At 37.0% G+C, this 24059-nt stretch overlaps 2 protein-coding genes across 4 annotated transcripts in view; one reads left to right on the top strand and one right to left on the bottom strand.

Annotated features, from left to right (window-relative positions):
• The first annotated feature begins 5734 nt into the window (after nt 1–5734).
• On the top strand, nt 5735–9034 carry LOC118739343. Its single transcript, XM_036470607.1, has 7 exons — nt 5735–5865; nt 5942–6045; nt 6127–6198; nt 6866–7502; nt 7559–8177; nt 8325–8526; nt 8615–9034. Exons 1-7 carry the CDS (start codon nt 5775–5777, stop codon nt 8951–8953), a joined length of 2064 nt encoding a protein of 687 aa, XP_036326500.1. The 5' UTR covers nt 5735–5774; the 3' UTR covers nt 8954–9034.
• A 135-nt stretch (nt 9035–9169) lies between these two features.
• LOC118739342 overlaps nt 9170–24059 on the bottom strand; it is an 18926-nt gene continuing 4036 nt past the window's right edge. The window contains exons 2-14 of one of the 3 annotated variants that reach the window (XM_036470606.1): nt 23615–24059; nt 15442–19784; nt 13429–15399; nt 13013–13353; nt 12340–12415; nt 11768–12269; nt 11641–11698; nt 11347–11576; nt 10740–11278; nt 10526–10682; nt 10263–10466; nt 9860–10209; nt 9170–9783 (exon numbers count right to left, since the gene is read on the bottom strand). In XM_036470606.1, the coding sequence (XP_036326499.1) occupies nt 9595–9783; nt 9860–10209; nt 10263–10466; nt 10526–10682; nt 10740–11278; nt 11347–11576; nt 11641–11698; nt 11768–12269; nt 12340–12415; nt 13013–13353; nt 13429–15399; nt 15442–19784; nt 23615–24059 (9405 nt within the window). In that variant the 3' untranslated portion in view covers nt 9170–9594. Of the gene's footprint in view, nt 9784–9859; nt 10210–10262; nt 10467–10525; nt 10683–10739; nt 11279–11346; nt 11577–11640; nt 11699–11767; nt 12270–12339; nt 12416–13012; nt 13354–13428; nt 19785–23614 lie in introns of all 3 variants that reach the window. The other 2 variants (XM_036470604.1, XM_036470605.1) reach the window with 2 other exon arrangements.

The following is a 24059-nucleotide window of genomic DNA, read 5'->3' as shown; positions in this document are numbered from 1 at the left end:
TGAATATTTTTCTTTTGTTTGTTCATTGTTTACTAATTTTTTATAGAAGTCTAGCTCATATAACAAACATAATATAAATCCATATTTCAAACTTGAAAAAAAATTAATAAATTTTCAACAAAATATTTTTTTTTGTTAATTTTTGTTGGGCAGTATTATAACCGATTAAACTTTAGTATAATAAGGTGTAGGTTTGCAGCAGCAACTTAAGAATTATAATCTTTTTTTTTTGAGGACGGTGCTACGCATTTTCTTCCATGTAAAAAAAAAATTAAGCATACTTTATAGAATTTGCGGAGAACCATCAGCAAAAAAAAAAATTATAATTAACGCGAATTCAAACTTTCCTTTTATTATGCTAAGATTTTATGGGCTATAGGACTGCATACCACATATTTTTCTGAAAATTCAGATTAAAAAGTTTTAAATTTTGTTGAAAATTTGTAATTTTTTCAAAATTTTTTTACAAAGTTTGAAATGAGGATTTATTCGGCGCTTGCTATATAATGAGCTAGACTTTTATAAAAAATTAAATACGCAAAAGCAAAATAGCCAAAACTGGCCAAAATCTCGAACAGATATTTTTGTTGCCCATGAGATTTTTCATATGTATACCAACAGTGGCGGACCCAGAACCCGGAATTGGGGAAATTATATTATATTTTCCAAAATTGGGGAATTTCCCCCAAAAATGGGAAAACTTACAGCTGATTGAAAAACACTGTAGATTATCATTTTGTGATTTGGTTTGTACTGTGGATCTTAATATTGAGAAACAATTCCTGTAAACAAAAGACGCTGCAGTTTGTGATGGTAAGTGAGTATCTATTCCATATTCATGAATTTATGATAGTTTTTCGTATAAACTAAATTTTTCGAATATTCGTTGATATCGCATTATGTGACTTTTGGCAATTGACTAAAATAATACTAAATTGCAACTGATTGATACTTCCAATTTATGTTAAGAAGGAAGTTAAACAATTTCTCTAGGGTAAATGAAAAATAATTAATTCAATAACACGATCAAGTGATACAACATTTGTTGTGCAAAACAGCTGTAAACAAATACAAGCTCTTCAATATTATAGTTTGACAATCCCTTTTTTGATTTCGTATCTACGGCATCAGATTCTTTAGCACAATCCTAATATTTTAATTTTCCAAAATTTCGTCGTGTCTTCGCGCAAAAAAGGCAGCTTATTCTTAACTTGTATAATTCAGCCTACGTTTAATAATTTTGGAGGCTAACTTCGAAAAACGGAGAAATTACTTTTTTAATTATGACTCAATCTCTTAAAAAAAATTTGTTTGGTCCAATACCTAGCTGATTACAGTGTAATTTTTAGTAAAACTTAAAGAAAATACTGACAGTTTTTTTTCTGGCTTCGTCCTGTTTCATGAGTTTTTTAATCTTTCCTTGGTCCCTGATCCCTATATTAAAAATAAAGCAGTGCAATTAACTGCGTTGTGCCGAGAGAATTGAAAAATTATCTTTTTATCATTAAGGTAAAAATACCCCTTTTGGAACGAGTACCAGTTTTAAAACAATATTATAAACACGTGAGTGCGATTTTCCTGCAACATCGTGAGCACTTACAAAATTGCGCAATTATTGACCGTGTCTGCGTCCGCATAATAACACACCGCTGAAAAATGCCTATCAGTTCTTCCAATTCATTGAATTTTCAAAATTTTTAAATTACTTAATTTTAAACTTTTACTTTTTTGTTGTATTTTCGAATTTGTGCTATATTTGTTCATAGTTGAAAGTCACAGAAAGTTTTAATATTCTCGCAGGTTTAGAAAATAACAAAAATTCCAAAATTTTGAATTTTATGAAATTATTAAATTTCTTAAGATTTCTTATTTTTAGGATAATTTCCAAAATTTCAAAAACTATTGAAATCTGGGAGATTCTAGAAATTTTGGTAAAATGAGAATATTTTTAAAATGTACAAGATTATTGAAATTTTAGAAATTTTTATATTTTCCAAAATTTAGAGTTTTATTTATTCTGAAATCCATCCTAAAATGTAAAGATGTGAAACATCACAAATTTATGAAAAATCTTTTGTTCACGGTACTTGTGTATAAAACCTTGAAAATTCTTAGAATTCTAAAATATAATTAAAATTAATTAATTAAATTATAAAAATATAATTTTCCACTTTTTTGAACATTTATTTTGTGCTTTGTCTACTTCAGTACATACTATTTTAGTATGTTATTCATGATATATGGGGAAAAAGTATTTCATCCCCCCCCAAGAACTGCTGCTGGGTCCGCCCCTGTATACCACATTCAATGTGTAAGCACTTAAGCAACAAAATCCTTTATGCTGCGTTGGCATAGTGGACGTGTACTCGTTTAGCAAGCCTGGGCAACGGAGTTCGAATCTCATTGGAAGATATTTATTTATTTTTTATTATTGAAAAGTTTGAAATTTTTTTGAAAATTTGATAAATTTTGGAGAATTTTTCTAATTATGGCACAAAGTTTGATTTTGTGAGATTAGCTAGACCTTTGTAAAAAATTAATAAACATTAAATAAGCAAAATAGCCAAAACTGGTTAATATTCACATATGTACATATCGTCACCTGAAATGCAAAATAACGTAACAACATCGTCACTGAAGTGCAAAAAGTCGTAACTTATAAAAAATTCAAAATTCACTTTTTGATTGATATGATGGATTTCATCGAATTACAACTCCCCACATCGGTTTATGAAAAAATTATAATAAAAAATTAGTGATTATTTTGCATTTCAGGTGACAATATGTACATTAGACTGCATCACCAAAAAAAAAAGTTGCGGTTTTTCCGACGGGTTTACAAAATCTGGTATATTCTAAGACTTCTACCGAAACATTTCGGAAGAATATTAAGATTACGGTTTGAAAATACCTCTAAAAATGGAGTTTTTATGAATAAAAATAGTTTCTTAAAGGATTTTTTGGAAAAAAATCCCCTCCGATGACAAAACGGTTTAAGCTTAAAAGATCTACATAAAAAATATTAAAAATTGATATCAACGGAATCATAATAATGAGATTTTTGATTCTGTTTTTTAACTTTGCTCAAAGATTTGTGTAAGAAAAACTTGTATAACTGCTCTAAAACTTTGCCGATATAGACTTGTGAGGTATCAGTGGAATGGTATATTCTCACCCTTTTTATTTCTTTGCAAAAAGACTCATTCACGTCCCAATTTTTTTCTTTATCAAATACCAACACAACGTTAATGGAATGACGCTCGTTTATCTTATGAGCTTATTCGCAAATAAATTAAAAGGGTGAGAAAATACCTTACCAATGATACCTCATAAGTCTAAATTGGTAAGGCTTTGGCTGAGTTATTCAAGTTTTTTTTAAACCAGTCTTTGAAAAAAGTTCAAAAACAGCATCAAAAATCTAATTATTATGATTCCGTAGAAAATTTTTTTTTTAATATTTTTATGCAAATTTTTAAGCTTAAACTATTTAGTCATCTTCAAAAAAATTAAAAAAAAAAAAACTGTTTTTATTAATAAAAAACTCAATTTTTGGAGGTAGTTTCAAATCGGTCCAGCTCACGTAAATCTTAATATTTTTGCGAGATATTTTGGTGAAAGTCTTAAAGTATAATAGATTTTATAATTCCAGTGGAAAAACAGTACCGAGTTTTTTGTATGGGGAATGATGCAGTCTAATGTGCATACACATGTATGTCATCTAATTAATGTCCAATCATCCCCTGGGTAGGTCTGAATAGTTATAGTGGCAGTTTTAAATTTTTTTTTTTAACCCATTCGTACCAGTTAGCCTACATTAACATAAGTCGTTAAAAAATCTAAAATTTTTAAAAGATAAGGAAAAAAAGTATTTTTTACAATTATATTTCTTAAAAATTTTTTTCCTACAAAGTTTTTCCCAAAAAAAAGTTGTTTTCTATGTGGATAATTTTTTTCAACTTTTGGTAGTTTAGAAAAACTTTTTTTCTACGTATTTCTCCAAAAACTTATTTTTTGACATTTTTTCTAAAGAATGTTTTTCTTAAAGTGTATTTCATTCTTCAAGCATTTTTTTTCTAAAAACGAGATCTCTATAAAAACTTGTTTTCTAAAAACTTATTTTTCTAAACACTTATTTTTTTAGAAACGTTTTATATTCCATAACTGATTACTTTCTACTTTTGGTAAAAATATTTCTTCCTAAGATTCTATGATAAAAATAGTTAAATAAAAATGGGGCATTTAGGAACAGAAGAATATAAAATTATTCAGACATTTTTCTTGTCATTGGTGAAACTCTTTGGTAAGCTTCTATCTATGTATGTTATTTTAGAATTATACTTTCTAAAATATATGTATACTACGTCTTTTATATGCATGTACATAGATTGATTAAAAAAAAACAAATTTTTCGAAATTTATGTGCGATGCATCAAAATCTTTGAAAGCGTCAAGAAAAAACATATTGCTGAAAATTTTAGAGAAATCGATTTTAAATTTTTAACAAATCGCGCACCTGAAATACATCTTCGTCAAAAATATCGTCTATTTACCGCAAATATTGAGCTTAATGTCTGAAATTTCGCACATACCATTGCTATAGACCATAAAACCGACTAATTCAAAATTAAATTTCAAACAATGTTCTCGTTAATAAATAATTAACGGTTAACTAGCAAAAATGTGTTAGTTGATAATTATTTATCCCACTAACTGTTTTGCGGGCAAAATTGGGAAGAACCCTTAGCACACCTTCAGAAACTATAATACAACAACAAAAACATCCGCACTCATTCTCGTATTCGGATTTTGCTACGAATCGTAGAAATGGTATGCTGCAATCCGAATCGTATATTCGAAATTCGTAACAATGGCATGCCTAAAAACGAACGAGTAAGAAATTGACAACTTTTTTGCGTAATTTTTTACGAAAACAATCCTGTGTCGGAAGCAGTTTATAATTCCTTGCTATAGGGAAATTTTAGATATCAATTTTGGGCATTTTAGCCTTTGTAGTTAGTTAAATACTTCAGTTTTTGCCTTTTTAAAAATTGCAGTTATATAATAGGGTGGCGTGACAATTTTTTGTAAAAAGCTTCGCCTATCTTATAACGTACCTTGTGCAAAATTTCATTAATCTATCTTCAATAGTTTTCGAATAACAGAATTAAAAGCAGCTAGATGGGTCAAATCTTGCACTGTTCATCGCACACAAATTGCGAAAACTCGTTTTTTTTTTAATCAGTCTAATGTACTTACATAAATACATAACAATAAATATATTAGGCTTAAAATAAAACTTACTTTAAAGTTATTACAATTGTAGTAATTACTCATAAACGTGTGGACTGTAGTATGTAGAAATGTACACCTGTTCAAATCATTTGGTACATTCGATTTTACATATATGTGGCTAGCAACACAAATATTTAATCGATAATAGCTAAGAGGTAAGGAAAACCCGCAAAATAAACTTTTAATTTATGTAGGAAGCCAGCCAGGGAAGAAAATAGTCCAAGAAAACGTCAAAATCTATAAATGGCAGCTTAACTCAAAAAGAAAAAATCAAAATTAAAAAAGAAAATTAAAAACACCCCGGCCCCACATTTAAATTCATACGTTTACGGTTGAAATTGTAAAATTCCTTTCGCAAATTTAAATTCCAACACTCAAAAAAAAAAACGCTTAGGATTCGCGACCAAAATAACTAAATTTGCAGTTGTAACAAAAAAAAATTTAAAAACTAAACGAAATCAATGGTATAATAGCAAAGCGAAATGGCAAAGAAAGGAGGTGTACAACAGCTGCAGGCCGACATACAAACCGATGAGGATTTCGAGAAATTCCTCGAGCGGCCCGGTTTATTGGGTATGAATTTATCGGCTGAAGGCTGAACATTTTTCAATCTTGTTGCTATTTTCTTTGTGATTGGTTTTGCGTGTAGTGTTGGATATCTACTCGGAATGGTGCGGTCCCTGCCTCGGCATGGTAGGCAGTTTACGTAAAATAAAATTGGAAATCGGTGGCGACAATTTGCAGCTTGCTATTGTAAGTATTGAGTAGAAAAAAAATTATTGCATACAAAATTACGATAATAATTCAAATATTTATAAAAAAAATTCATAACAGTGTAAATCCGATACGATCTCATACCTGAAACGTTTCTGCAAGAAAAGTGAGCCCACATGGATGTTTGTTACTGTAAGTTTAAATAAAAAGCGTAATGCTGAGTTTCCACCAGCTATTGGAATGATAATTACCAAAAAAATGTGTACCAATTAAAAAACTCCATTTGGAAATAGGCTATTAGAGTCCATTTAACGTAATGACGCAGGTATTATTCATATCGACCCCCAAGCGCCTAAAAATCATAAGCGAAATTTTTTCAAAATTTTGCGATAAGACATCTAGATCAGAGGTGGGCAGCTTCGGCAGAGCATTTTTGTAGTGTGCGTGCAATTGATGACACTGTGCTCGTGCGAACAAGTCGTGCAGTTGAACGAAGCTTTCGCTGCCTTCCCAAGCAGAGCGTGTATGTATACACGAATACGACGTGACGACGCCCGCCGGGCAGACGCTGCTCAGGTCTGATCTAGATGCATTTCTGCATCAAAACTAAAGTTTGGAGAAAAAAATCACGTTTTCTTGGCAGTTAGGGGTCGAATAACTTCCTTCGTCAGCAAATCACTTGATTTAAGTCTAGTCAAAAATCATGAAAGTCGGGTCATCCTCCTCTAAAACCGGGAATGACCTCAGTTAGAAATTTGAGCTTGGAACTTCCTACTAAAATTTTTATTATTGCCACTAAAAGAATTCTTAGCATTCGGAAATATTTAAAGAAACTTCCTGTCCTCATCACATCGTACAGAAAGGCAAATCTACAAATCTACTATTCGGATCCAACACGCCGAAACTTATGAAACTTATCGCCCAAGAGCTGGAAATGCTCAACAAACCACAACGCACCTTCTACGAGATCACCGAGCTCCAGCCAGAAGAAGAAATACGTCGCAAAATCAAACAGGATGCCGAAATGGAGGCGATTAGCAAAGAGAAGGCAGCGAAAAAGAAAAAGCGTCACGACTATTTGAACTCCATGACAGATACCATAATCGAAAATATGCCCGATATGGGTGTGACCATCTTCGGACCACATATTAATCGCGATATGTACAAGAAGGTACTCGAACCGGCGGACAATATGAAGTTGCAGTGCAAAGATCGACGCGTCATTAGTGTTACTCGCGCCGACTTTGATGTGGTGAACTATGCATGCCCGAATCCCTTGCCCGATGATGTACTTGACCAATTAGATCAAAAGGATTTGATGATGTGCTTTTGGAAAATGCCAGAAGATGATCGTCGTCCCATACCGGAAGTTTTGAATACGTACGCGCACATGCTGACGAAGGAGCGGCATGAAGTGGACATGCTGACCGAGGAGGAGATAGTGCATCCACCCGTTCTATTGCCTATGGATCTGACAATCGAAATCGAGTTAGAGGGTAAGTTTTCGGCTCTAGGATAACACAAAAAGTAGAACTCTCGGTTTTTTTTGCAGAGGGTGAAGAATGGGAAGAGGAACCCGAACCAGAACCGGAACCTGCGCCAAAAAAGTTGCATATAAAGAACGAGGAATCCGCAGCCCAAGCAGCTACTGCCGAGACGGCCGAGGGCGAGGATAACGAAGGCGAAGAAGGCAGTGAGAACGCCGATGAAGTTGGTGAAGTCGGAGAAGCGGACGAGGGACCAGAAATACCAGATTTACCTGACTTACCAATGAATGCGTTAGATCTAGATTTTGATTTAGACGATGATAAAGAGCGCGAGGAAGAGCAGAAAGCAGTGCAAGTAGTTGAAGTTGTCGTCCAGAAACGCTACCGTAAGAAAGTCATACGGATACCTCCCATCTGGGTGGCGGGCAATGCGCGCACTCATGCCGCGCTCATTTATGTATTTTTCCGCCAACAAACAACGGGTTTCCTTCCACCTGATCCGATACCAGAGCCGCCACATATTATAATGGCATTTGACGCTTATAAGAAACGTGATTTGTTGAGCGTAGCGGAGCGCTTGAAAGACGATGTGCCGCGTTATGGCTTCTTCAGCAATGACGAAGCGGGCGAAGCGAAATTGATTGCGAACTCGGCGGCGAAATATGCAACGATGCCACAGAATCCGTAAGTAGATTTTGTGGGTAGAGGGAAGAGTGTGTTACAATTAAGAGGTTAAGAAAAGAAAGAATGTTTTTCATGACACTTAACAGTGAAAAGCTGTTACAACTAGTACAAAGCTGGATGATAACATCTATTTTTCCCCCCACCTAGCACGGACAAAATTGTGTTCAAAGTTAACAAGCAAACCTCACACACAATGCTCTCGTTGGCAACCTACGGTCCAAGCTATGTCAGTGCGGATGCGGTTATTGGGTACGAAGAGGCGCTTAAATTCTTCCCAGAATCCTACAAGACCGCTGAGCAAGAGGCACTTGAACAAGCAGAAAAAGAAGCAAAACCGAAAAAGAAGAAGGTAAGTTGGCCAAGCGGCGCTTGCCTTCGCTTAGATTCGCATAAGCCAAATTCTAAATGTTAAAATATAAACTTTTCCATCACTGCAGTCTCGTACGAAGGGCGAAGCAGCAGAACCGGTCACTACTACAAGCGGTGAGGATAGTGGCGAAAGTCGACCCCCAACTGCGCGAGAAGAGAGTGCAGAAGATGAGTCGGCATTGGAAGGTGGCGCAGCTGAAGCGAGCGAGCAACCGACAGTCGTGGAAGGTGGTGGAACAACTGAAGGTGCGCCAGCAAACGAGGCTGCTGTACCACCCGGAGCAGAAACAAGTGGTAGCGGTGAAGCAGTTGGCTCTGATCAAGTATCAACAGAAGCAACACCGCCCCTAAGTGCAGAAGAAAAAACTCCCCAAGTGGCGCCGACTGAAGCGCCTACTGCTGAGTAATGAGAAGCATTATTAGGGAAATGAAATTAAGCTGTTTCGTATTCTTTATTTTTCATTTTCAAAATTGTGTATGTATTTACATATTTCAATTTTTTAATTATTTTGTATTTAGTATGTACTAACATTAATATTTTCGTTACCAAACATTAGCAAAGCAAAGGTAAATAGAAAAACTAAATTTTACAATGTATTAAGTATTCAGGATATAAATTACTAATTTTATGTACAAAAAAAATCTTACTTTCAACAATATAAATCAAATAGCATATTAGTACTATGTATATATTTCATATGCATACATGTTCGTATTTTTATGGGTTATGTATTTTTATATATACAGATATACATATGTGTGTACGTATGAATATGATACTATCCTAGTAATGTCAATATATCTACCCAAAAATCTTCACGTTCCTACATTATCTGTAAGAATTACCTTTCAGCTGTAAGTTACTAAAAATAGCTTAAAATTATGTAAAAATTTATATATATTATCTTTATATGTACATGCATGAAACCTATTTACCACTACAACTTTATTAATTTCATTGCTGCATTTTGTTTATCTCCAATATCCGTTTCATATTTTACTCTCTACTGCCACCTTCAACGTCCTTGGTACCAAAACCTAAACGATTTTAATCGAAAACAGATTTTCGATCGATGTTGAGTATGCGCAGCAAACCATTCTCATAGCCAAGCGCAATCAATTTCTTCCCTCCTACATTTAAGTTGCAACGCATGCTATTTATGCGCGTACAACGTATCAAATTCACCGGTGGTCGACGTTTCGCGCTCACATATTGCGGTTTGTGTTTTCTATCAATCTGTTTTTGGAAACAAACAAAAATTATTATTCAGTAAAGCATTTTCTACATTCAAAATATTTGCTCTGCAACAAACCTTCGTCATCGGCCCAAACACAAGCCCATATTTCTCTACACATCCCTCTTCGAAAAATTTCCAATCTGCCGACACTGATTTCGGATCAAACTTAGGTATATCCTCCCCATTCAAGCATTTCATATCCATTATAGCTGCAGCTCTCGTATTTTGTAGTGAATCTCGCAAAATCTCTTTAAAATGCATTTCGCGTATATTCAGCAGCGCTAGATCGCCATTATCGGTAGCATAGGCGTATATATGCTGCCAGGGATTGTAATGAATCTGTGTAACTGCACCACACGCTCTATCAATTGTTTCATTTTTAAAATTCATATTCGTAGGACTAACAGCGTACGTGCACTGACCTACTGAGTAAAAGACTTAATTATAAGTATTATGTAGTAGTTTCTCGGCTACCCACTTGTGCCCAAGGAATCGGAAACGGCAACAGCCAAAGATTGCCAAAGTGGGGACCACGCCAAGTCCATCACCTCGTTTCTTGCTACTTCTTCTTTCATCAGAATTGGGCGAGTAAACTGGTGCAAGTCATAGATAGACAAAATACGCCTACCAACAGTGAGCGCAAGCAGACGCACGCCTGAGGTGTCATAATGTAACGCCATTGCTGTAACAAGAATACATTTTTATACGAACACTTCCACATTGGAGTTGAAAACGCAATACCATGCACATTCTTCTCGCGCGCATAGAAGAAATTCATTGGCAAGTAATTTGGCAGACCATTGATAACAAGGAGATTCAAATTGTCATCCGTACTGATATCCCAATAGCCAGCACAACCATTTGCGAAGCCTGCAAAAATGTGTTTATGCCCGGAAAACTGGTAACAAAAAAAAAATAATTGACAAACTTTTTTTTTTATTGCATATGCGCTCACCTCCGACCAACATAGCGCCGTACATTGCGTATTCACAAGCCGATGTGCCCTCATTTCGGGTTCTTCAGATACGTCTAATGTCAACTGCAAAACTGGCTGTAATTGCACTATTATCAAATCGGGAAGTAAATGCTCAGCTTGTCCCGTAAGGGATGGCACATCGATCTCCATTGGTTTTTCCACACTCGCATCCAAAGGCAATGCATAAACTTTAATTGTACATGAGGCTGCCGTGCCAACAGCCACCAATCCTAGTCGATTTGCGCTCGCATCATAGCCGCCGCTGGGTAAAAATGCCGTGCAATGTACGGGTCCATCAGGTATATTAATAGCGTAGTGAAGCTGCATACGCAGTGGCTCTAGACCATTAGCGGGTGTGATTTTGTACAACCAAAGTAATGTATTACCGATTTTTGGATTCTTGTAGCGAGTATATTCACGGCGTGAGCTAATAAGTAGGTATTGTTCGTGTATGTCCGCAGGCAGCGGCACCCAGCTGACAATTTTGATAGCTTCGCCAATGAAAATGAAGTGCTCATCTAAGAAGATGTAAGGATATAAGTAAGTTGATTGATATACATACATACTACAATAAGAGATAACGTACCCTTGGCCGAGCTCATCTCGAAGCGTTGTAGTTGTGACCAATTCGCGTTCTCGGCTTTGCCAAATTGCGTTTCAACATCGATTTTGGTGAGCTCAAATTTTGAATTCAGACTAAATTTCATAGAACATTCTGTACGCGGAAAATATTGTTCGTAATCTGCGCGTGCGCAAATGCTATAGTTGACTTTGAAGTCGTTAAACAGTGGTTGTGTGCTATAATGTTCCGTTGTGCTAAGTAAAATTTAAAACAAATGAATGTAACAACCAACAGAATGCAATTTTTATTTTCACTTACAATTCATTCCATAATTTTACTGCGGTGTTACTATAATCAAGATCACGTGGGGTAATTTCTAAATGAAAATAAAGTTATTGACTTACTTTTACAATTATTTATATTTTGAAATTCCGCTATTACTCACGTCTATCGATCGTATTTGTCGTATTTGCTGATTTCTTCTTTCGCGATCTCCTCCTCCGCGCATTTTTTCGTGCTTTTGGATCTTCAATAAAACTTATATTACTAGTACCACTCCCACTTTCTTCATTCGAGTCGACACCCGACGATATGTCATCATCAGCACCGCTCGATTCGTCATCCGTTTTAATGCCACAATCCGAAACGTCTCCCTCGAAATCTGGCGCATCTTCTGCATTTCTATGTTCTTGCAAAACATGCTTAATGGCGTCCTTAGCGCTGTTGTATGTTTTGGTGAAACTCGCACAAAGTCGACAAATATAAAATCCCTGCACATTGGATACCTTCTTGAGTTCACAGCACTCGTAGTGCGTTTGAAGTGCGGTTAGTTCTTGTGTCTCGAAAGTGCAATCCGGTGTGGGGCAATGGGCTTTGCCTGTCGACTCTAAGTCACTTGACCATTTTCTTTCAATCTGATCAGGCTGCGCAGGAACAAGCTGAATATACTGTGAGTAGTTGAGATATGGATGTTAGAAGATAATACATTCCATATTTAGAACAAAAGTGGCTACTAACGTTTTTAGCATCTTTCACGGTGGATATCCCAGCGCCGCGAGCATCAATGCCTATGGCTTTCAAGATTTTTTCTGCTCTTTTTTTCAAGTGCAAGGAATATAAGGTTTTAGTTTATTAGTTAGTTATTTTGTTTAATCAGAGGGAACTTACATTTAAAAAGTGTGTGTTTTTTTTATATTAAACAAGCAGTGCTGTCTTCGGCTATGCCGAAGCCTTAATACCTTTCATGAATATTCACATCATACATAGACAGAGTTACATATATAAAAAAAATCATATGTTAACAATCAGACGTATGGAAGATATACCTTATGAAGGACCAATCTAAGTGATTTTCCTAGCTGCATAAATGGAGGAGCTATAACGAAAAATCTCACACCTGAACAATCAGTTGTATGGGCGTTATATGTTACAGTGACCCGATCTTTGTCATTTTCACCTGCAAAATTTCAGTCCGATATCTCGAAAACTGAGGGACCAGATCGCATACAAACATACGGGCATTTTTAAATCGGCTCAGCTCGACTTTCTGATCATATACATAAGTATACATTGTCGTGATTCTATCTCTTCTTATTCTGGGCCTTACAAACCAGATTTGTAATACCATTTTACGCTCATGAAAGGTATAAAAAGGCATGCACCTAATGTCGAAATTAAATGTCATTCTTACTTTTGCACCGATGCGCGTTTCTTCCGGCCAAAATTATTGAAAACTTCTTCCTTTACATCCGTCGCGTCTGCTCCACCTGTACCCCCTTCTTCAGTTGTATTCATAAAACGTACTCTGCATTCCCGCATATGAACCAGTAGGCTTAGTTTCGAGTACTGCCGCTTACAGTAATCGCATGGTACACGCGAATCCGTTGCGCCACATAGTTCGATGTGCAGCAAGGCACCCAAAGCCGAACGAAAAGTGCGGTGGCACATACGACAAGTCAGTGTGTATTTACCGCCGTTGGTTTTCAGGAAGGCTGTCATTGCCTTTAGCACTTCATTGCGTATAGTCACATTCTGAAAACACACAAAAGAATTTAGAAAATTTGTTCGAAACTTATCGGTGAGATATTCTCACTCCTCTGCACTCACAGTTGGTGTCGTTTCGCCCACTATCCAACCGACACCATAATGTGTCGCCAAATGATCCAACCAAGCGTCACGATCCATTTGCTGTAAACAGAGTCCACAAGCTATGTTCTTTGTTTTTGATGTACTCGCCACCGGCTCGGCAGTGAGCACTTCATCTGACTCGAGTTGTTCACGATTTGTGATCAACAATAGTCGCTCATTGAAGGTGCCGCGCGTCTCAAGATCTACTACTCCCCTTGCTTTTCTAGGCACGGGCTTTGCAGCCTCTTCGCCAGTTAACGCCTCAGCTGCGGCCGTAATGACTTTTGGTTTGCGTCCCCGTTTTTTCGGAACTTTTATAGGCGTTTCGAAGTCGGCAGCCGATTGGCTCAAATTTGCCGACGAATCAACAGCTGCAGCTGAATTTATGCTCAACTGTGACTGCGTGTCATTTAACACGCTTGTATTCTTCAACTCCGCAATACTATTACACGCCGTGGACTCAGTTGTACTGGGCAGAGTGGCATTAAGTGACTTTGGTTTGCGTCCGCGCTTCTTACGCACTATTGGCGTACTCTCATCCCTTTTTGTGTCCCCTTTCTCCGCTTGGTTTTTGGCTAAACTCACAACTATTTCTCCCAGAGACTTGCTCTTTTTCCCCGCTTGCTTAGTGTTGTCTGCTGTCGACTCAGTGACCACCGTAGCCGTTGAGGTTGCGAACTCAGACGCGGTTTTTACGCTTTTGCTGGGCGTGGAGTCATCGCTGTTCCTCAGCCCTTCTTGAAAAGCTTCCAATTCGGTTAACGATGGCACAACAAGCTCAGCGTCAGCACTGACGAATTCCTCCTTGACTGCCACAATGGATGTACTCAATTCATATCCTTTTGAATGACCCCCAGGAGCCTTTTTCATTTCATTTGATTTAATTTCCTTACTCGGACTAGTGGTGCCCGATTGTGGGGCATCGATGATGACTACTTTTGGCTTTCTCCCACGTTTTTTCACAGCTTTAGGCTGATCAGTATCGATTTTAGTTTCCTTTGCTTCAAGCTTCTTTGTACGATTTTCTCGCGCGTTCGAATTGTCGTTGCCTATTTCTTTCGCACTCACTGTTTGATGACTGTCATTTTCTGTTTCATTTATGGCCGAGATGTTTCCACCTTCATTTTCATTCTGATCAACATGAGCATCTGATGCTTTCAATTGTATTTCAGCTGAATCATTCAACTCGATTGTAACTTTGGGTGTGCGTACTCGCTTAGCTTTGGGCTTTTTAGTGGGGTCTTGTGTATTTTCTGCGTCATCTACCGAGGTACGACTACCCGGCCTGCAAGTTTTAACAGTTGGTGGGACTTCGAGCTCCAATGAATGCGATCTGGCATTCGTTTCGGACTCAGAAGATGTATTCGTTGGTTCAGCGGCTTCGCTTTTTTCTAAAATGATTGCATCTGGTTTCTTAGGCGAATCTGCCAGCTTTGCATCTTTTGTAGGGGTTAGGGGTAGGGAAGTATTCGACTCTGCATCTATTCGTATCCTTTTGTGTGGTGTTTCTAAATCGCTTGAGCTAGTACTTTCGGAAATCGTAACGACTCTGGTTCGCTTTTTATTCGTGGTTAAGCCTGCTCCTTGCTCACTGGTGTTTTTACTTTCAGCGATATTCACAATTTTCCCTCCGTTTTCCTCTTTTAATTCATTTACGACGACTTGTTTTCCCTTGGGTTTCAAAAACGTAAATCCGTATATTTCACATTCATCTGTATCACTTTGCAACCCATTTCCAATTTGAGAGCTTCTCGGTCCTTTAGATTTGATTTGGCTTCGAAAACCTGCTGGGGTCGTCATCTCGTCAGTATCCTCCTCATCGTCAGCCGGCGTTGTATCATCGGTAATATCAATATCATCGTCGGATTCGCTCATAACTCCCCAACGTTTCTTTAGCGGTACGCTGCGTCGATTTCTTGATTTTCGGGCCTGCCTAAACTTGGTTCCGCTAGGCGTCGCCTTGCCAGAAGTTAACCTACCCTTCTTTGCGCTTTTTATAGCGTGTGGACTCTCACGCTCTGCAGTGCTGAAATTTTCATCGCGAGTTTTCGTTTGCTCAGCACTATTGGTAATCGTGAGAATATGTTGCAGATTGCTTTCAATGTTATGCGTACTTGGTGAGGTATGGTCAAATCCGAGGAAACCAGATTTTGGTTGTTCAGCTCCGTTCTCATTATCTTCAGAAATTTTTACCTCTAACTGCTCATTTGCTATCACATTCCTACTATCACAGTCGTTAGATGCTACACTAACTTTGATTGTCTCGTCTTTTCCGCTGTCGAACGAGACATTTAGATTTGTTGTTTCACGTTTCTGCTTGGAATCTGCCACAACTTTTGAGTCCGATTGTGTCGCCTGTTTCAGTGAACAGCTTAAACCCTCAGTCTTGTTCTCAACAATTTCCCCTGATTTTTTCACAACGTCTTCTTGTAGTTCTTGTCCGGAATCTGGTTTTTCATTATGCTTTAACTCTTCCTTATTTTTCACCACCGTCTTTAATTGATTTTTGGCCGCAGGCACTACATCCCACTGTTTTTGAGGTGATTTGCCAGCATCTGCAGCCTTCACTGAAACGTTTGCTTCCCTTATCTTCGATTTGCTTTCACTAATAATCTGATCTGTGCTTTCTCGCTGCTCGACCACATTCTTATCTTTACTGAATTTCGTCAAAAGATTATGTATGCCCTTCATAGGTTTCTCGCTAATATCAACCTCTACCTTTGCCTTTTTAAAAGGATTTTTGGCCGGTGTGAGCTCTTTGTCTTCGGTAGTTGCTTTAACTGCGGTCAGCAGTAGATTTTTCATGCCTGATGGAGTCGAAACAATAGACGAAGCTGCAGGTTTGTCATCTGCACCAGCAGATCTTCGTTTAGGCATTTTAGGCGGATTTAAAAGCTCGGATATATATGCGGTTTTATGTTTCAAGTTGCTTGATTTTGGTAACCATTCATTCGAATGGGTAGTTGGTGAGACACACTCGTTTAGTGGCGACGCTTCGCAGGTCCACTGCTCGTCTGCGTAATCAGATAAATTGTTATCGTTATCTTCAATATCTCCCATTGGTTCTATGAGCGCAGCAGAGTTTTCTTCTACTTTTGATGGCGACGACTCGGAGAACCCTTTCCGTTTCACATCGTCAACTTTGAGCTTGGCTTTGGTGGCCTTTAAATCATTTTCAATATTTTTATTACCTTCTTCTAGCACAGTTACTTGGCCGTCCTTGTTGTGTTCAACCTCCACTTGGTCCTCGGAATTTGCGACAATTTCGGATGCCTTTTTGGATACCGCCTTTGTTTCCTGTGATACTGCGGCTGTCTTCTTACGTTGAACTAAATTAATTTTGCCCTTCTTTAAGCGTGGTAAACGTTTTGGTGCTGCGCTAGAAATTTCTAACACCTTTTCGTTTGAATCCGTATTCTCGTCAGCGTTGAATGGGGCACTAGGTTTTAAATGATCCACTTGATCCATTTTTGGTGCGGTATTTTCTGTGTTACTAATTTGCGTCGACTCTTGTTGATCTGTTGAGTTGCTTTTGTTTGCAATGATTATACTTTGAGCCGATGCTTCACTGACTACGGGCAAAACTTTGAATGTCTCCAAAGCAACAATTCCTTCATTTGTACTCAGTTGGCCGGAACAGGATGATCGGTCTGTTTCAATATTTTTCACAATCAATGGACTCGTTTGCTGGTTTTCAAAGTTGTTTATGACGCCAATTTCTATATTTTTCACTAATATAGGTCCCACTTTCGATTCAGCCAAGTTGTCAGTGTGGACGACATCCAAGTTGTCTAAGTTTTCCGCTACGTTCACTTCCTCTTTATTCGCGTCCAGGTATTCAGTGCTTTTGGTGAGTTTGAAGATCTCTTGCGTTTCGGCGTTGCCACTAGTTTGCGAAGCAGCTACTGCTTTAAGAATGTTTTCTTCACTGATCGTGATAATCTTGCCGATCTGTACGTCTTCAGGCATCGTTTCAGGGTTAAATATCTTAGCTGAAACATCAGCATTTGGCTCGTTGAACTCATAAGCATCTTGCTCAATAATTTCGCTTTTTATGCTCACAGTTCTATCCCTGTTCGGTATACGCAAAGGTGAGAAATTCATTGCGAATGACGCATTCAAATTCAGCTCTTCCGGTGAGAGTTCCAATTGCGTATCTTCAGTAATGGGATGCTCAGCTGCCAGCGAAGCAATGAAATCCACGGCAGAAATGGACGCATCCGATTCGTCGCCACTGTCAATCACAGAGCCAGAGGATTTGATGCGTCCAAATTGATCCGTAGCGTAAGACTTCTGCGAAACTAGAGGCAAAGGATTTTTGAATTGGGTTTCCGAGTCAGATTGCGATTCTGGGTCTGTCAATGGTTCAGATTTTAATACGGGTAATACTGAATCGGCTGTTAGTATTTTGTTTACGTAATTATTTTCGATTTGAGTTAGAGAAGTGTTAGCCCCAGGATTTTCAATCGGTAGAGGTACGGTGGTTGCTTTCGCTACTGATGCAGCTCGAATGTTTTGACTTTGAATAGAAGTGAGTCTATAAGGCAGGCTGAGTGTTTCATTCGGCATGGTTGTTACAGGTTGTGTTATGTTTTCAGCCACTGAATTTGTTTGGAGTTTGATTATTCTTAAACCTTTAGATTTCATACTTGTCTGTGGCTTATTTTCGAGGTTTCGTACAAGTAAAACCTTTTTTGAATTTAGATTTTGCGCTTTTATGATTTTGACTAGCTCAGCTACCTTCTCCGCTGAAAAATGGAGTTTATCTATTGACAAAATTTTGCGATTATTAAGTTTTGCACCTTCCGGCGGCAGATTTTTCATAGATACCGCTGAGGTTGACGCAATCGGCGGCTGGCTAACTTTAATATTTTCTTGTACATTATGAGATGGCGCTGGTTTTTCTTGCTTTTCTAGTGCATGTAAACCCGACGTTGGTTCCATTTTGGGCGTTTCCAATCCTAGTGCCGTCAAATCTATCTTTTCATCCGGCGCCAATACTTTATTCTCGAGCACAATCAAACTTTTTGCAGATTGAGAGGGTCGCAAATCTTCTTCACCAGGTTTAATGGCGTGTTGTGTCGTGAGTGACATCATGCCTCCGCTCTGCGGCTGTCCCATTTGACCGACCTTGATCAAGGTTGTTGGGAAAGGAGTTCGGAATGTTGAGATCTTTGGCAATGGCAAATCTTGCGAGTGTGTAACAACTGGAAATGGTGTCTTTAGTGGAGAGTAAGCAGGAAAGTCCTTAAATTGTGAAGGTTCGTTGTTTGGCTGAGTATTGGTCTCCACATTGGCATTTTTATTGTTTTCTTTTGGCTCCGTGGAAAAACTTTTAGTGAGTTCATCTGCAACCGGCTGTTTTTTGTAGATGAGTTTCATTTTAGTATTAGGTGGTAAAGACAAATCTTCAGGAAATGGTTGCTTTAAATGAGCAAAACCCGCAAGATCCTTCAGTTGTACAAATGAGGTTTGTTGCTGAGCATTCGGATTCACGGTGGAGCAGGCATCGTTTGGATTATTAGTTTGCTGATTCCGCGGATTTGTATAGACAAGTTTAACGAGTTTTCTTGGAACAGCATTTTTGGAGATAGAAGCTGGGCCTGCTTTTTGGAGCCTTTGCGTGTCAATCACATTCTTTTTAGAGCACTGAGCGTTACTTCCTTGTGTAGCTTTTGGTTCGATTAATAAATTTTTACATCTTATACTGGCTTTTGGTATATCAATAGACTTCACAGCTTCATAAACTGGCTGTTCCAGATCGTTTCGCATTGTTGCGGTACTGTTGCGAGCAACCAAACGCGCGATGTCAACAGCACGCCTACCCTCTGATTCCGCCTTTATTGGTGATGCTTTGGGTACATAGACGCCATAGTTCTTTATATGTAATGGGCTTGTGGTCTCTGTTTTCTCGACTTTATTTTCAATTGCAGCCGTGGCTGTAACAGACGCCGAGCTGACCGTAGTCGCCTCAGAACTAAAGTCAAGTACACGTGCAATGTCCTGTGGAGTTTTGGCGGGAGAAGGTTTTTTAAGTAGGACTGCTGTGGAAGTGCTTGGAAATTCATCGATTTCGACTTTTGGTTCCAACAGCGGCAATTGATTGTTTGACAAGCAATCCGTTGAGGGTGTCGTTGCGATTGTTTGTTGAACAGCTTGGGTCGCTTGCGCTGCCAACTGCTGTTTTTTCAAAATCCTACACTGCAGTATATATTTCACATTCTCTAAACGATGTTCGGGAACTATCCGAAGTGGCGTTATTTCTTCGCCAGGGCGAGTTATAGTTATTTTTGGTGTAACAAAATCTTTTCTTTCGGCTGCAGGCGATTTGGTAACTGCAAAACGTAATTTTTTATTGAGTCAAAATGTTTAGGGAAGGGTTATTAAATTAATATATTTATTAAATTCAACAATATAGTCAACATTTTTTTTTTTTTTAGTTACTCCTTAACTTAGACAAGGTCGGAGAATTATTTTGGGGTAGTGGTAAGCAGTGCGCGCTTCCACTCCGCAGGGCCTGGGTTCAAGCCCTGGTCAAAGCAACATCGCAAAAAAAGTTTAGAAAAAAGGTTTTTTCTTAACAGCAGTCGCCCCCCGGCAGACAATGGCAAACCTCCGAGTGTATTTCTGCCATGAAAAACAGCTTCTCATAAAAATACAATCGCCGTTCGGAGCCGGCGTAAAACTGTAGGTCCCCCACTTTGTGTGTCAACATCAAGGCGCACGCAACAAATCGGAGAAGACGCTCGGCCAAACACTAGCATACGCGTAAGCGCCAATCCATTATTATTATTATGATTAACAAGTAATAAAGCCATTACAAAAACAGATGAAAAATTAAAGATGAACACCAACTTCCTTCAAAAAGTTAATAAATAATTGCAATGATTCTTTGAGTCTTGTGGGTACTGTATAATTCTTCTACAGAAGTGTCAGATCTTAAGAGTGAAGAATTATTTAATTCACAAACTGATGTATTTGGTACAATTGAAAATTATGTGATTATTACTTGCAATTGTGATGCAAATTTCACAACCAGCATTCATTAAAATATTTATTTTCGCCAAAGATTCCTTGCAGAATGTGTGATTGTTAAACAAGCGATTGAATTGCTTAATTTGAACAGGACCAAAATTTGCAATTGGATATCTTTAGGAAATAAACGTTCGTGTGTCAAGTTAGCACTACACTTTTCGAAAAGGGAAAAGTTAACTACGGCATTAACTGTAGTGTTTTTGTTGTAAATTTGTTGTGGAAAGAAAAAATTTCTAGCTCCCATTTTTTAAGAAAAAATGGTATGTAAGTAGTGCTAACTTGACACCATACACCTAGTCGATAGAATTGAGATATCCAATATGTTACTATGCCATCAATTGTAGCTTTTAACTTTAAAATTTGTTGTGAAAAGAAAAAATTTGTGGCTTTCGTTTTTCTGGAAAAAATTGAGTTGACCCTTTTTCGAACAAAATTTAGTATATAGTTCAAACTTGACACCATACACCATTGCCGACAAAATTGAGATATTGAAAAGGTTGCAACGGAATTAAGTAATTGTAGCCTTTTTGTTGTAAATTTGTTGTGGAGAGAAAAAAATTTTAGCTTTCGTATTTTAGGAAAAAATGATATATAGTGTCGAAACGAAAGCTACAATTTTTTGTTAAAAAATTTGTTATTAAATTCAAAAGCTACAATTAATGGCATAGTAACGTATTGGATATCTCAATTCTATCGACTAGGTGTATGGAGTCAAGTTAGCACTACATACCATTTTTTCTTAAAAAATTAAAGCTACAAATGTTTTCTTTCCTCAACAAATTTACAACAAAAACACTACAATTAATGCCATAAGTAGTTAACTTTTCCAATTTCGAAAAGTGTAATGCTAACTTGGCACACGTTATAATATCTAAAAATCCTGATGTGATAGAGCAATTCTGTGGCCAGATTTGAATTGTCGGCCTGTGTAATTGTAGATTGCAAAAATACAACCCCCACTTACCGAACAAGAGAAAAGTAATGAAATCTTACTTTTAAATATTTCACGATTTAAAAATGTAAATGATTTCATAGTTACACAGCTCAGATATGTACATATGTATGTAGGGCCGTTCCATTGTGACTAGTGGGACATTTTACTCCAGAATGGGATCAATTGTGAATTTTAACTATGTCGTCGGAGCTTATACAAAAGCGAAAGATAATTTTTAACATAGAATAATAACTAACGTATAAAACTGCTTTAACAAAAATAACAAACAATTTCTTAGTTTTATGTAACTATCATTTGAATGAATGTGACTGGTGGGACACTGAAAATAACTCTACTTTACCCTTGTGCACTCAAAGATGAATTTTAGCCAAAACACTTACTTTTCACGAACGATGTATTTGTGCTGTAAAACATGAATTATACGCTTTCGTTTTCAATAAAAATGAGGTTTATATAATCTACATAGAAATATTAAAAAATATTTAAAGTTGTGACTGGTGGGACATCTCCTGGGACTAGTGTAAAGCTATTATGCAGGAAATAAAAGTTTCCATAGACAAAAATTAAAACTTCTTTTGATTTTTTTAATATTTTCCCACAGGTTAATGAAATGTAGTCATTCAAAAAGAGGTTACTACTGAAATAGAGATAATTGGGGCACATTTTAATTTATGTCGTTTTCCTCTTGGAATGACCCTGTACATACATACATATGTACATACAAGCGTAAATTTTTTACATTCATTTCCCATTTCCTTATCAACTTTAACACAAAAAATAAAAATAAAATTAAGGTTAAGTAATATAGTAAAATAATAAATAATAATAATTATTTTTTTCTAAAGTTCAACTACGGTCGCCAGGATTCGAACCCTGAACACTTTCTAACTATTTCATCCTTTATCAGCCGCACATCTCTTTCTTAAGCTATTGAACCGTGGCTCGGTTTCGCGGCAAATGCCTCATATCAAGCAACGATTTTTAAAAGGGGTTAACAATATAATGAGACAACCATGTAAAAAGCACAAACTTGTACGTTTTCTAAAAAGCTATTTCCAGATTTTTAAATAATAAAACTAAATATATTGCATTATTTTTTAAAAGATTCTGTTAAAATCGTCTTCCATTGGAGCACAAGATTCCCTCAAGGTGTATAAGAAAAACTTATGTTTATTATTTTAAGCAATAAATGCCTCTTTTACTTGTTTTATTTTTCGAGTAGGTACTTCAGAATTTGCTCGGGACCGCTCAAGATTTTGTCGGGTCTTTCGGGTTTGACTTTTACGGACTTTTTGGGATGTTATCATGATTTTTTTTGTTTGGGCCTTGTCGGATTTTTCGTCTTTCATTTTTCCGGAATTTTTCTATAACATTTTGAGATTTTTCGTGTTTCTTATTTACGATCTTTTGGTTATAGATATAATTTTTTCAGAATTGTTCTAGTTTAGTTTTTCGGGAATTTCCCGATTAATCGTGTTTTACTAATTAGAATTTTTAGGGTTTGTAAATAAGTTTTTTTAGCCTTAGATACTTATTAAAATAAATAAATACGTAATTCAGCATCTAAACCCTTCCTATGGATAAATTGTAAGAAAAAAGATTCGAGGAGGAGATTTAAAAACAGTTTCAATTTAATAAAAGATAGCTTTCTAAGTGTTCAATATTTACAAAAGTCTGTAAAAGCATACATACCGAAAATGGTGTAAACAAATTCTATAAATAACGCAAGCGCTAAAAATAAGTAAATTTCATTCACATACACATACATACTTATGCACATATACACATGTTTTTTCTATCCGCACCTGACCGCCGGAATTGAAATACACATAATGCATTTTTAATTTTTGTGAACGAAAAACCGGTAGCATAAAAAATATATTAAAAAAGAAAATGTGAAATTATTGTGATAAAAACACGGAAAGCTTTTCACCAAGCCGACGACCACGGCTCGAACTCGCGACCGAAAACTTCCGAGTGTTAACACGTAACACCTCAACCACGTACGCCTCGGGCACACCGTGAGCAAAATGTTCAATATATCAAATCTTTTAAGTAAAAATATTTATGACCCGACTACCTGGACGAAAGATATACTCTCAACATGTTCTACATTGTATATACATATATATATATATATATATATATTTTTTTTAAATTTTAGCCGCGACTTACCAACTTGATTTTGAGCGGTACTGCTAAAGGTTGCATTGGTCATTGTAGTTGTTATTTCAGTTGCTGGTGATTTTAGCGATTCATTTTTAACTGATTTTGATTTCTTGATTGTGGGAAGGGGTTCTATTGTGGCTGGTACTGTATGCGTTGCAGGCGTTGTTAAGAACGTAGAATTAATTGATTTTGTATATGTTTTTACTGTTGCTGCTGCTGAAGGTCGCACAAGGAGTGATTTTGTATCTTCTTGAGGTTTATGTGTTAACAATTTTATTGGTTCAGCATTTTGTTCACTATTCTTCTTTTCCTGAGCCAACGCCTTAAGCTTTTGCCTACCGATGGCTTCTGCTAACTTTCGATCTAAACCAGCCTGCTGTAACTTTTTTGGATCAATTACCATAACTTTACGTATGACACGTTTAGCACTGTTGGCATTTAGCCGTTCGTC

Source organism: Rhagoletis pomonella, unplaced genomic scaffold (assembly GCF_013731165.1).
Source record: "Rhagoletis pomonella isolate Grant_MI unplaced genomic scaffold, Rhpom_1.0 Rhpom_scaffold_00005, whole genome shotgun sequence".
In the NCBI taxonomy this organism is placed as follows: Eukaryota; Metazoa; Arthropoda; class Insecta; order Diptera; family Tephritidae; genus Rhagoletis; species Rhagoletis pomonella.
The sequence above is the reverse complement of the archived record's forward strand: the minus strand, read 5'-3'. Positions and strand labels throughout refer to the sequence as shown.

Bases quoted from the DNA above. Each gene is read 5' to 3' on its own strand.
- LOC118739343 (XM_036470607.1), top strand. From the start codon at position 5,775: ATGGCAAAGAAAGGAGGTGTACAACAGCTGCAGGCCGACATACAAACC. The intron at 5,866-5,941 runs GTATGAATTTAT...TTTTGCGTGTAG, and splicing joins CGAGCGGCCCGGTTTATTGG to TGTTGGATATCTACTCGGAA. The intron at 8,178-8,324 runs GTAAGTAGATTT...CCCCCCACCTAG, and splicing joins GCAACGATGCCACAGAATCC to CACGGACAAAATTGTGTTCA.